This window comes from Sinocyclocheilus rhinocerous, unplaced genomic scaffold, assembly GCF_001515625.1.
Source record: "Sinocyclocheilus rhinocerous isolate Xijiao unplaced genomic scaffold, SAMN03320098_v1.1 scaffold239, whole genome shotgun sequence".
Taxonomy (NCBI): domain Eukaryota; kingdom Metazoa; phylum Chordata; class Actinopteri; order Cypriniformes; family Cyprinidae; genus Sinocyclocheilus; species Sinocyclocheilus rhinocerous.
In genome coordinates this window covers 767,514-780,410 of record NW_015653198.1, presented here as the reverse complement: position 1 = coordinate 780,410, position 12,897 = coordinate 767,514, and the positions used below count along the sequence as shown (strand labels likewise).

Below are 12,897 nucleotides of genomic sequence, written 5' to 3'. Positions count from 1 at the left end.
AAAAAAAAAAAAAAAAAAAAAAAATATATATATATAATACTAATAATATCAATCAGTGCTTAAAATGAATATCAGTCAGTTTAATTTGATGTTTATTTGAACGATGTGATCTTAGTCAGCGGAATCAAGAGATAGCAAATGTTTAGAATGTGAAGCTTTAAAGATCCATTTATTTTACAGACACTCTCAGAGTTCCTCTCCTCACATAATTTGCTGATGAATGGATGAATGATCATGTTTGAAGAGTCTTAAGAGGGCTTAGGTTTTTCCCTGAGCGTTTCTTTCACCCATAGGGCTGCATGCGGTCTACTTCTGTTCTTATTAATGGTCCACGCCAGCTTCAGCGAGCAGATGAGCAGAAACTCCACTTTGAATTTCTGGAACGCAGCATGGGAGGGTTGGATTATTAACCAGCAAGCACTCGGAGGAAGAAAAAGGCCTTTGTTTTAAATGCTCCAGCCCTCCCTCTCCATCACAAACCCCTCCCCTCCTTCCGCTACTCTTCTTTTAGTTTTGATTTCTTTTCAAAAATGTAAAGATGGGACAAACAAGCAGCTTTAGAATGCGCCTCTTGGAGAGACAGATGTCAGAGCTTTTGTGTCGCGGCGAGTGCATCATTATAACTCGAAAGTTCCCATGGCGGGGGGTTGAGGGTCTGAGAGTTTGAGAGGGGTCCGCAGCGTGCCATGCGCGACACAGGGCTTAATTTGGACACCGGTGATCGCTGCCAACTGAGAAGCTTTAAAGACACGACCATCTGAGAAAATCAGGTCTGCTGGCTTTAATGCAGAGGTTTCATCAGTATGTGTTTTCTAAGGCAAGCGTCACTATTAGGCCACATATGTTCAGGGATTCAAAACAACTAAAGTATTGTACTTTATCATGTAGCTCAATGTAAAAGTAAACAATATGGTAGATACTATAGATTTACTTAAAGGTGACATATCATGAAAATCTGACTTTTCCAGGTTTTAAGTGCTAATTAAACATTAGAATTAATTATAATAAATGTTAATTAAATATTAGAATTGTAAAATGTAATTAATATTTTGTAATTTAATTTTACATTTACAAATGTTTACGTTTAATTTAGGATCCTAAAAACAGAAGTTTTATGAATATCATTGAATTAGATCAACTCCTCAATTATGTACAAATATATTGTTTCAACTGTTTATTTTCCATTTGTAGTGACCTATTTAATTCTATAAATTGTCCATAAAAAATAATTAGAAAATCAGTAAATAAGCAGAACAAAAAAACTCAAAATCTGATTAAAGATGAATATAAACCAGTATAATTGGATGTTTATTTGAATGATGTGATCTTAATCAGCTGAATCAAGTGATAGTGGATATTAAGAAGGTAAAGCTTTATAGATCCAGTTTATTTTACAGACACACTGAGAGTTCCTCTCCTCACATAATTTGCTGATGAATGGATGAATTATCGTGTTTGAAGAGTCTTAAGAGGGCTTAGGTTTTTCCCTGAGCGTTTCTTTCACCCATAGGGCTGCATGCGGTCTACTTCTGTTCTTATTAATGGTCCACGCCAGCTTCAGCGAGCAGATGAGCAGAAACTCCACTTTGAATTTCTGGAACGCAGCATGGGAGGGTTGGATTATTAACCAGCAAGCACTCGGAGGAAGAAAAAGGCCTTTGTTTTAAATGCTTCAGCCCTCCCTCTCTATAACAAACCCCTCCCCTCCTTCCGCTACTCTTCTTTTAGTTTTGATTTCTTTTCAAAAATGTAAAGATGGGACAAACAAGCAGCTTTAGAATGCGCCTCTTGGAGAGACAGATGTCAGAGCTTTTGTGTCGCGGCGAGTGCATCATTATAACTCGAAAGTTCCCATGGCGGGGGGTTGAGGGTCTGAGAGTTTGAGAGGGGTCCGCAGCGTGCCATGCGCGACACAGGGCTTAATTTAGACACCGGTGATCGCTGCCAACTGAGAAGCTTTAAAGACACGACCATCTGAGAAAATCAGGCTGGCTTTAATTAATGCAGAGGTTTCATCAGTATGTGTTTTCTAAGGCAAGCGTCACTATTAGGCCACATATGTTCAGGGATTCAAAACAACTAAAGTATTGTACTTTATCATGTAGCTCAATGTAAAAGTAAACAATATGGTAGTCACACACCCCCCCCCTCCTTCCGCTACTCTTCTTTTAGTTTTGATTTCTTTTCAAAAATGTAAAGATGGGACAAACAAGCAGCTTTAGAATGCGCCTCTTGGAGAGACAGATGTCAGAGCTTTTGTGTCGCGGCGAGTGCATCATTATAACTCGAAAGTTCCCATGGCGGGGGGTTGAGGGTCTGAGAGTTTGAGAGGGGTCCGCAGCGTGCCATGCGCGACACAGGGCTTAATTTGGACACCGGTGATCGCTGCCAACTGAGAAGCTTTAAAGACACGACCATCTGAGAAAATCAGTTCTGCTGGCTTTAATGCAGAGGTTTCATCAGTATGTGTTTTCTAAGGCAAGCGTCACTATTAGGCCACATATGTTCAGGGATTCAAAACAACTAAAGTATTGTACTTTATCATGTAGCTCAATGTAAAAGTAAACAATACGGTAGACAGATGCTATAGATTTAGTTCAATAAGTAAAACTCAATAGATTTAAGTTAATGGAGCCGATTTTTTTCAGGATTCAAAAGCAGAAATTTGAAGTTTATAGTTTTATTTGCGCTCTTAAATTAATTATGTTAAAACTTGCATATTATTTGAGCTGTAAAGTATTTTTTTTACAGTCGTTTCAGTGTTTTATGATTTATGGCGTTAAGTTGTGTTGGCAACCGAGTTGTAAAATTGAATATGGTTAGTTATAGCGTTTTTTTTTTCACACTAAAATCATGTTTTCACTCATATTGTATCAAATGGTTAACTGTTTGTGTCGAATTTGTTATTATTACTCTAATATTTCTGTCATATTAACATTAATTTAGTTTTATTTAAATAGAAACGTAACAAAACATTTATAAAAAAACTGAAGTGTTTAAGAAGGTAATAATTTAATTTATGATCCTTTATAGTATTAAAGTTTTACGATATCCTTGTATTTTAACAACACCTTAGTTATATACAGTTAGATATGTTTAATCTGTTTATTGATCTGTTTTTTTCCTTTTATACAGATTTATACTAATTTAATAGTGTACATTTAAATTCAGGATTTAAAAGCAGAAACGTGAAGCTTATTATTTTATAAAAGCAATTTAATTCTTCTGTCAAAACTTGTCTATTATTTGAACTGTAAATTGATTAAGTCGTAATTTTTATAGCCATTTTAGTGTGTAAGGGTTTATAGCGTTCAGTTGTTGTAAAATGGAATATACATTTACACAGAAAAGATTTGTAACGCGTTGTTTTCATTTTGTTTATATAATTGAAATTGGCCCCATTCACTTCTATTGTAAGTGCCACACGTTTAGAAAAGGAGGAATAAATGAAAACAAATTTTTGTTGCAACTGACAATATGCTGTCAGTTAAGATGAACTCGTACTAAACCTGGAGTATTCCTTTGATATCTCAGGACAACATTGTTTTTTTGTCATGTTTAGTTGTTATAACTGTTAGTCACGCTCCTGTAGATGAGAAAGGTCAGTTATATAGGCACTATGGATGGTTTGTTCTCTTGTGTTGCTCCTGTGAGTTCATCCAAAGAGACCATCCATATGGCCTTATGATTAAATATTTACAGGCCACCACATTTCCAACCAACTCATGAGAAATTCATGGAGATGTTGCATTATGGGATGGTTCTGCCGTTTCCCCCACCTACAATAACCGGAGTACAGCCGAGGGAATGTCCAGATGCCATTTTAGTAAACAAGATGTCTCTCATGCTTTTAAAGTGCATTATATGTACAATACAAGTGCTATACATATGTGATTTTGATGGTAATGATGGTTTGTTCACTGATTACGTTTAAATGTAGTCATTTAGCAGATGCTTTTGTCCAGTGCAGCATACAAATGAGGAAAAACATGAGTGATTTATCAGCTGAATTTCAAGAGTAAACCAGAAAATTCTGGAAGCCCATACCTGCCATTTCTGATAACTTTATACTTTATTTCTCAATTGACTAATTTATTCTTTACTCTGAAGTGGAAACAGGCTTGCAATTGTGGAAAAATACGCACTTTCAGTATTCAGTTAATGCTCTATTAAAACATATAGATTTAGTTTAGAATGGTTTAAGATTAATATTATACTGTACAGAAACCTTACTTAAAGACAAAAGATTGTACAAAAAGACTCTTGAAGGACTAAAATCGAGGTCATGTTTCCAAACGAATTTATTTTACAGATTATTCTAATTTGCTGCATAAATCCAAATCTTTCAAGCTTCTTCATACACTCTAAAAAGTGCTGGGTTGTTTCAACCCAACTTTGGGTCAAATATGGACTAACCCAACTTTTGGGTTAAAAATGTAATTAAACTCTTATGCTCACCAAGGCTGCATTTATTAAATCAAAAATACAGTAAAAACAAAAATATTGTGAGAAATATTATTACAATTATTACAATTTAAAATAACTATTTACTATTTGAATACATTTTAAAATGTAGTTTATTCCTGTGATCAAAGCTGAATGTTCATCATCGTTATTCCAGTCTTCAGTGTCTCATGATTCTTCAGAAATCATTATCATATGCTGATTTACTGCTCAATAATCTTTTTTCTTATTATTATCAATGTTGAATACAGTTGCTGTTTGAATGGTAGTGTATGTTGTCATACCTGTACAACCATACTGCACTGTACATTTATTTATTTTTTTACTATTCTATGGCTATTCTATTTTTGCAGTATGCATACAAATATGAATGCAAATTTTCTCGTGCGTGAATTACACTGAATAATGAATTAGCCAAATATTTGAATTTGCCCAAATATGCATACCATGTACCACAATGCAATGCATCTGCCCAGTGTGAAAAGGGATCCAGAAGCAATTTTTAATCTTTTGATTAATTATTTATTGAAACAAAATTACAGTACAAATACAAAAGAGCTAGACTACTCAGTAGACGTATTAAACAACCAGAGGGTCATGTGACAACAGTATATGCCATACTGTGAAATATTTATATTACACATACTGCTTTTTAAAAAGATTGTTTGCTGTATGAACTTTATAAAGTGTGATATGCAGTAAACGGTATGCTAACATTATTTCCGAACATAGCCAGAGATATCATCCATTTGGTTCAAACCAAAGCTGTTTGTCATTCCAAAACCTCAATGACGAACTAACGATCTAAATTTAATATAGGCGTAATTTAACATAAGCTGCTGTCTGGGATTTCTAAAAGCCCTCTCCACATCTGTGTATGTGATGAGTGATGTGGAGACGCCATGAAAAGAATACCTTCCCGGAACACCTGTAGGCTGAGTTCTAATCTAACAGATGGCTCTTCTGATCAGCACTGCTGCTGAATACACTACAGGTTTAACGCTTCTGTAGGTTAAAGCAACTGCTGGATGTTTCCCAAAGATGTTTTGGCATTTGTGATGCGTGCTTTTACTACACTCTAAAAAATGCTGGGGGGTTTCAACCCAACTTAGGGTCAAATATGGACTAACCCAACTTTTGGGTTAAAAATGTAATTAAAAAATTTAATTCGGAATTTTTCGGAATCTGAAAGCTGAATAAATAAGCTTTCTATTGATGTATGGGTTGTTAGTATAGGACAAAATTTGTCCAAGATACAACTATTTGAAAATCTGGAATCTGAGGGTGCAAATAAATCAAAATACTGAGAAAATCGCCTTTAAAGCTGTCCAAATGAAGTTCTTAGCAATGCATATAACTAATAAAAAAAATAAGTTTTGATCTTCATGGAACATGATCTTTACGTAAAATCCTAATGATTTTTGGCATAAAAGAAAAATCGATAATTTTGACCCCTTTTTAACCCAGCGCTGGGTTATATTTAACCCAGCATTTTGTGTGTACATTGTATTTTTGGCTATTGCTACAAATATACCCCAGCGACTTAAGACTGCTTTTGTGCTCCAGGGTCACATATATACTTTTAACAGCCCAAGTCAAGAAGTAGGGTGGTTTGGGGTTGATATTAGTGGTTCGTTCTTCATTAATCTGGAACTAGAAAGTCAAGTTGAGCACTTTGCATTGTGGGATACGGGATCATGGTGCTGTTTACTGCATCTTTTGGCATAGAACTGCATATTGCACACAGAATATATAGTATGTGTTCTAATCTGAACATAGCCATGCTGTAGAAATGACTGCTCCATAGGCCCGACAAGACCGAAGCAAACGATCAGCGCACATGCAGAGTGTGACATTGCTCATGTTCTCATCCTGCAGGCGGATCTGGAAGTCTCCATGTCATTGTTTAAATGATTCCCCTTCACTAAACTGGGAACGAACCCAAGCGAGAACTACACGTGAAAGCACCTCAGGAGGGGAGCACGTTCAGCGGGGAGCTTTTCAATAATGGATGTACCACATTGAGCTCCCGTTAATAATGTGTTTCTGTCACCGCGGGAGACAGAAAAACGCATTTTAGAGGCGGACGAGAGAATAATGGGATGCGAAGTTAGGAAAACTTAGTCATAACTCAGTCTGGCTCCTTTTCAGACATTTTCAGTGTCTTGTGGCTTTGTTTAACAGGTAAAAAAAAAACAAACATACAAGCGTTGTGATTTTTATAGCACAGTGGCTTGTTAACCCCTGAAGCTCGTCGTCGAAGCTGTTATTATCATAAAAGTGTTTTTGATTACAGGGTTTTCATCAAACAAATTATGGATTGAAGCAATGAGACATATGCCAACGTTTTTTCCACGTTATAGACAAGATTGAAAGGTTCAAACAATTCGAGGTCAGAAATGAAAATGATGTGGAGGTTATTTAATTTGTCCTTAGTTTGTTAAAACAGAAATTGTGTTCACAAAAATGCACTTACTGTACATTGGAAATCTACACTGAAAAAAATTGGTGTAGAAATTTTTAAGGAATTGCTGGTAAATTTCACAAACAGTTGCATAGAAATACAACACATTGAATTTGAAGTAGAAAAACAGAAATATTACTTCCTTGTAAAAACATACTGCATGTTTTTTTTTACTGTAATGTTTTATTTGCAACTTCGAAAAATATATATTTTTACAGTGTAATGATGGCAGGGTTTAAAAGCAGATAAAGCTTATATTTTTATGAAATAACTTGCATACATTTTTGTATAAAAAATGTTATTTGAGCTCTGAAGTTAAAATCATCTTTTTAGTGCTGACTCTGAGAATGCTTTTCTAAGTGGATAAAGTGAATTATCCTGGTGCATATTGTGCAAACATTATTTGGTTTATAACTTTACATGAACAATTTTTTTACTTTGCACAGACAGTGTAAGTTATTGATTTTATCAACCTAGGCACATATACAGTAATGTTGAAATCTTGTGGCTATATCTTTTAAAAAGTTATATGTTTTTTTTAGACGATATTTTGAAGAAATTTAGGTTTCAGTTCCCATTGACTTCCATTGTGTTTTTTGTACATACAATGGTCAATAAAAACCAAAGCTATTTGGTGACCACAGACTCAAAATATTGTTGTCTTCCATAGAAGAAAGAAAGTTATACAGTTTTGGGATGACTTGTAATTAAAATTTTTGGTTGGACTGTCCCATTTCATCTAGCTTTTAAAACTCTTCCTCACAAACATTGCTGCCTCTTTGCCACTTCTATTTATGAGAGCAGATTTAGTTCCCATGGCTGTGTATGTCCACATTAATAAGTGATTTGACATTTGTGTCATGCTCTCGTGTCCGTCTCTTGTGTCTTCACCCATTGGGGACTGAGCAGGGCTCGTCGTCCAATCAGAAGCTGAGCCCTTCTACTGATGCTTTGAAAACGGATGCAATGCCAGAGGCGCTAAATACAGTTAATGGTCAATGAATTCAAATGTCATCATTATCTGAGCAGTCCTGAGAATAAATCCATGTCTCCTTAGTGCTTCCATTTAGCATTCAAGCATTATTTAAATACAGTGTTAACATTTAACAATCCTGTCTTTTTCAATATCCAATATTGCAATATCAATTTCAATTTCAAAACAACTAAACTGTTACATATTTTTCTATACATTATTTTTTTCATACATTATAATGTTTTGATACCTGATATTACATCATGCAGAAAGAAACACCTTTTCATTTTTTTAATATAGATTAATATGAATGTATATAATATGTAATCTATTCTACAATAATTATCAGCAGCAGTTGTATACATATAATGTATCTGTATGTGTGTGTAGTTGTATATGTATGCCAATATTGGATTAAGGCCCGGTTTCACAGACGGGGCTTAGACTAAGCCAGGATTAAATCATAGTTCAATTAAGACATTTAAGCAATTTTTATAAACGTGCTTAGAAAAAGAAAAAAAAAACATTTCTGGTGTGCATCTTCAGACAAAACAAAGGCACTGATATATTTCAAAGTTTCTTTCAGTTGAAAGAGCTCAGACTTACATTTTAGTCTAGGACTAGGCTTAAGTCTATAAATATTATAGACTTTAGATATAGATTCATACATTATAAATCTATATTGTTTTTTCTGTTTTAAAAAACAACTAAATGTTTCATTCTGCATTATGTAAAATCAGCTTTATAATGTATAGAAAAATATGCAACCGTTTAGATGCTTTGAAAATGAAATTTGAAAAATTGCAATATGGGATATTGAGTAATACTTTACAATTTTAATATGAATTATATTATTATCTTTCAGAAAATAAGCCGACAGTATAACTAAAACCTAGACTTCTAGGTTCTAGATTAACTTTACATTATGATAAAAATATCAGCCCAAACGTGTTTTTCTCCAAAAAAAAAAAAATTTAATTCTCGAAAATTAATTTCATCGAAGCTCTTCTTTTGCAAATCATATGAAGAGATCTCAAATACATCTGATGTTCTCACCTTTGTTGGGGTTGATCTGATCTCCCTGAGAGCTGACTCATCACAGCGTCCATCTATTGCTGCGGGTATGGTAGACTGGCAGAGGGGTGCAGGTGGCTCTGGATTGGTGCAGACACCGTCCCGACGCTCCCGTGCCCGTGCCAGTGCCATCTGTCATCAGCTACAACATCTGCAAATCCAAGGTGCCCTTGATGGCCGGTGCCATCGTGGCCCGCTTCGGATTTCTGCAGGGGGACGAGTGGGTAGAGAAGTTGCTCCCGAACACTAATCACATCTTCATTACTAATCATCACGGTTTGGGCTTTTTTATAATTCTAGAAGTGCCGTTCCAGGATTGTTTGTCTGCTTATTTATCCGTATCTCATATCAGATGTCAACAGCTCACCCCATGCCACACACACACACACACACAGTTCAATTCAAATTTATTTGTAGCAAAAGTGAGCAAGCCAATGGCGATTGTGGCTAAAATAAAAAACAACTAAGATGTTTAAATGAGTTAAAGAAACAGCTTTATCCATTCGAAACGAGAGAGTTAGTGAATAATCATAATGGAGTATGCTGAGGTCTTGAAAGTCTTCCATACCTGCAAGGCATCCATTAGACCACATTGCAATTAACATTCTTGGCTATGATCCTGATTACTTTGTAAGCAAAGCTCTATATTGATTTAGCAATAACGTGTAACTAGATTTCTGAAGTAAATTGGTGTCTCTGTAGCTGTCATGATGCTGGGCTGTTGTAGGAGGTTGTCAAGCATTGATATGCAATTGCTCCAGCATTTGGAGTGGTTGTTTGTGCAACAATATATGAGACATATATGTCTTTGATATAATATTCTCATATTTAGAAGGGAATACGAACTAATGTAGTTTAGAAATCTGCAACGAATCTATATCTAGCATCTAGCAAATTCTATCAAATTGAAATCCTTTTTGTTTTTCATATTAATTTTCCCCATGTAAAACATATGTGGTTGCCCGGGTGCTCAGAACAGTTTATTTGTGTTGCTATATGGTTGCTAGGGTGTTGTAGGTGGTTGCTGACTGTTGAGTGTTCAGAGTGGTTTGTTAGCATGCTATGCTGTTTTTAGAATTAGAATTAGAATTTTTTACACATTTATTTTCCTATTGCACATTTCTTGGTTTTATTGTGCATGTTTTGTTTGTTTGTTTTGCAATATGTACACTAAATTACAAAAGTAAAGTCAGGTTTCTTTTAAGACCTTAAAAAGGTCTTAAAAAGGCCTAAAAAGATCTTAAATCAGAGCAGAAAGTCTTTGATATTCATGAAGTCATTGAAAAGGCATTGAATGTTGCATGCACTGCAATAAATAAAAATAAATAAATGAATGAATAAATAAATATCATCTTCAGTCTTTTTAAATCTATCTTTAATCTATCTTTAAATCAAGATACGTTTACTTGAGATGCAAAATGAAGATATAATGTCTTGTTTTCTGAAAAATTGAACAAAATTTAATGAGTTCATGCTTAAAGCAAGAGCAAACATCTTTCAATGTGGTTTGTTTTCCCTTTTGAATTAAGTTGATTTTTTTTCTGAGCCCACTGGCATATACTTGTTCATGTTTTAATCATAAAATCACAATGTTTTATTCATTTCTCAGAAAACAAGATTTATCTTATAGCATTTTGCTTCTCAAGTAAATGCCTCTTGATTTAAGAATCTTTAAACATTTGCACTTGAAAACAAGACAAAAATACTAATGAAAAACTTTTTTTTTTCTCAGTGTGATTCTAGTGATTGAGAGGTATTCAATCACATCTGTTGGAAGTCGCATTTTCAAACTTTGAAGTGTTGCCAAAACAACTCATCGTGTTCTCTCTAGACATTGATATTTAGAGAAAATATTGAAGTATTGTGTTTCCTTCAGTTTATGCGTTAAATTTTCTTTACTTGGTCTTAAAGGGGTCATATGATGCTTTTTTAAAGATCATTATTTTGTGTATTTGGTGTAACAGAATATGTTGACATGCTTTAATGTTCAAAAAACACATTATTTTTCAAATACTGTACATTATTGTAGGTCCTCTATGCCCCGCCTCTCTCAAACGCTTCGTTTTCTACAAAGCCCCCTCCTTTGACAAGCGCAGTCCGCTCTGATTGGCCAGCTGACCCAGTGCATTGCGATTGGCCGAACACCGCAAGCACTCCTCGGAAATGTAAGGCCCCTTACCATAATCGCGAGCTTCAGCTTTCAAAATAAATGTAAAGACAGAGCAATGTCTTTACTCTGGGGAACAGAGTCGCGTGACAGACACAGTGAGGAAGCTGGTATGTGTTTGCAGTACACAAGCCACGGTTAAGACAGCTGACTCCACTGTGATGTGACACTGTGGCTGCATCAACACTACTGCTGTTCCTGAAACCACGCCTTCTTTCTTTAATTTTTGTCCGTACAGTACGTACATTTTCACAAACAGCATGAATTGTTTTAAACTCACTATGCATAAAATCACACAAAACAATGAGCAAGTCTCTTAGGCACGCATCAGACGCATCTGTAGAAAGTGACTGCACATTCCCATTAGCCTGACGCACTGCTGTGCCCAAATTCTTTGCACGAATGCATTTTACACTGAAAAGTCATCTTTGTCTCCATTTTGACAATATTGATTTGAATTGGCTCTACTGTGGTGTGTGTGTGATTTGTGTTCACCATCAGGCGCATAGCAAGTGGGACATCATGGCGGAGGAGCCAGCAGAAATGGAGATGTCGCAGGAGCTTTCCGCACCCTATTTGAACAGCAGCCTCCAGAATGATTACGCAAACAACAGTAATGTCACCAACCACACCAGTATCACCTACTACCCTTACTACCAGCACTCTCTACCTGTGGCTGCCACCCTGACTATGGCCTACCTCTTCATCTTCCTGCTGTGCATGGTGGGAAATGGCTTGGTGTGTCTGATTGTGCTGGAGAACCGGCGGATGAGAACAGTCACGAACCTCTTCATCCTCAACCTGGCTGTGAGCGACCTTCTGGTGGGGGTTTTCTGTATCCCGACAACCCTGGTGGACAACCTCATTACAGGTAGAGAGAAAAAAACATCCTGATCCTGTCTTTTGCCTTGATCACTTCCTTAGCTATAAATCCTTTTCACCCCTCATGGCGAAAAGCACACCTTTTGAGCATCTCTGCACAGAGCAGGTCTCTCTTATTACTGCGGTGAACCCGAGGCCAGTTTGCTCTTATCCACTGTATTACGGAGGCTTGTACATCAGTCCCACAGTTCTAAATCTAGTGCTAATACCCATGCAGCATTGACCTATTCTGACATTCACTGGCGGCAGAACATATGTAAATTCTTATTGTTTGAACTTTGGCTCTTTAGAACCAAAGGCTCTAATCAAATACTGGATTCGGGTCGGAACAGAAAATGCTCTTTCGACTCTCGGGTCAGCATGTTTTGCCGGTTAGCATGTGTGCTTGTTCATTCTGAGCAAAAGGATTAACTTTGTCACACAATGAGGGCAAAAGCATACTTTCTTTACGTCTAGCACTTTTGCAAAAACAGAGTTGTCTGTGTTGACTAGCCTGCTTTCTGGAGCAGAGCCGAGAACAGTGTGCCTGGCCTTGATAGTTTACTCAAAAATTATAAATGTACACCTCATGTCGTGCCAAACAAGTCTTTCTTCTGAAGGACGTAAAAAAAGAGATTTTGAACGATGTTTTAGCTGTCTTACAATGAATGTCAATGGGGTCTAAAAGAACACTGGACCTTATAGTGTTTGTGTTGTTGTTGTTACTGTTAACTAAAACTAAAATAAAATAAATTAAAGCTAATTAGGAAAACTAACAAAAATGACAAAAGCACTTAATAAAATGTCTGAAACTTCAACTAAAATTAAAGTAAAGACTGAAAATATTAAAAGAAAAATAAATAAAAAATATTAATGAATACTATAATAAAATAT

At 35.8% G+C, this 12,897-nt stretch overlaps 1 protein-coding gene across 1 annotated transcript in view; it reads right to left on the bottom strand.

The window, feature by feature from the left end:
• Positions 1-9,107, bottom strand: part of LOC107715629 (growth arrest and DNA damage-inducible proteins-interacting protein 1-like) — an 11,659-nt gene extending 2,552 nt beyond the window's left edge. Inside the window, exon 1 of the mRNA XM_016521786.1 lies at positions 8,958-9,107. Coding sequence (XP_016377272.1) covers positions 8,958-9,107 — 150 coding nt within the window. The remainder of the gene's footprint in view (positions 1-8,957) is intronic.
• Between the last annotated feature and the right edge of the window lie 3,790 nt (positions 9,108-12,897).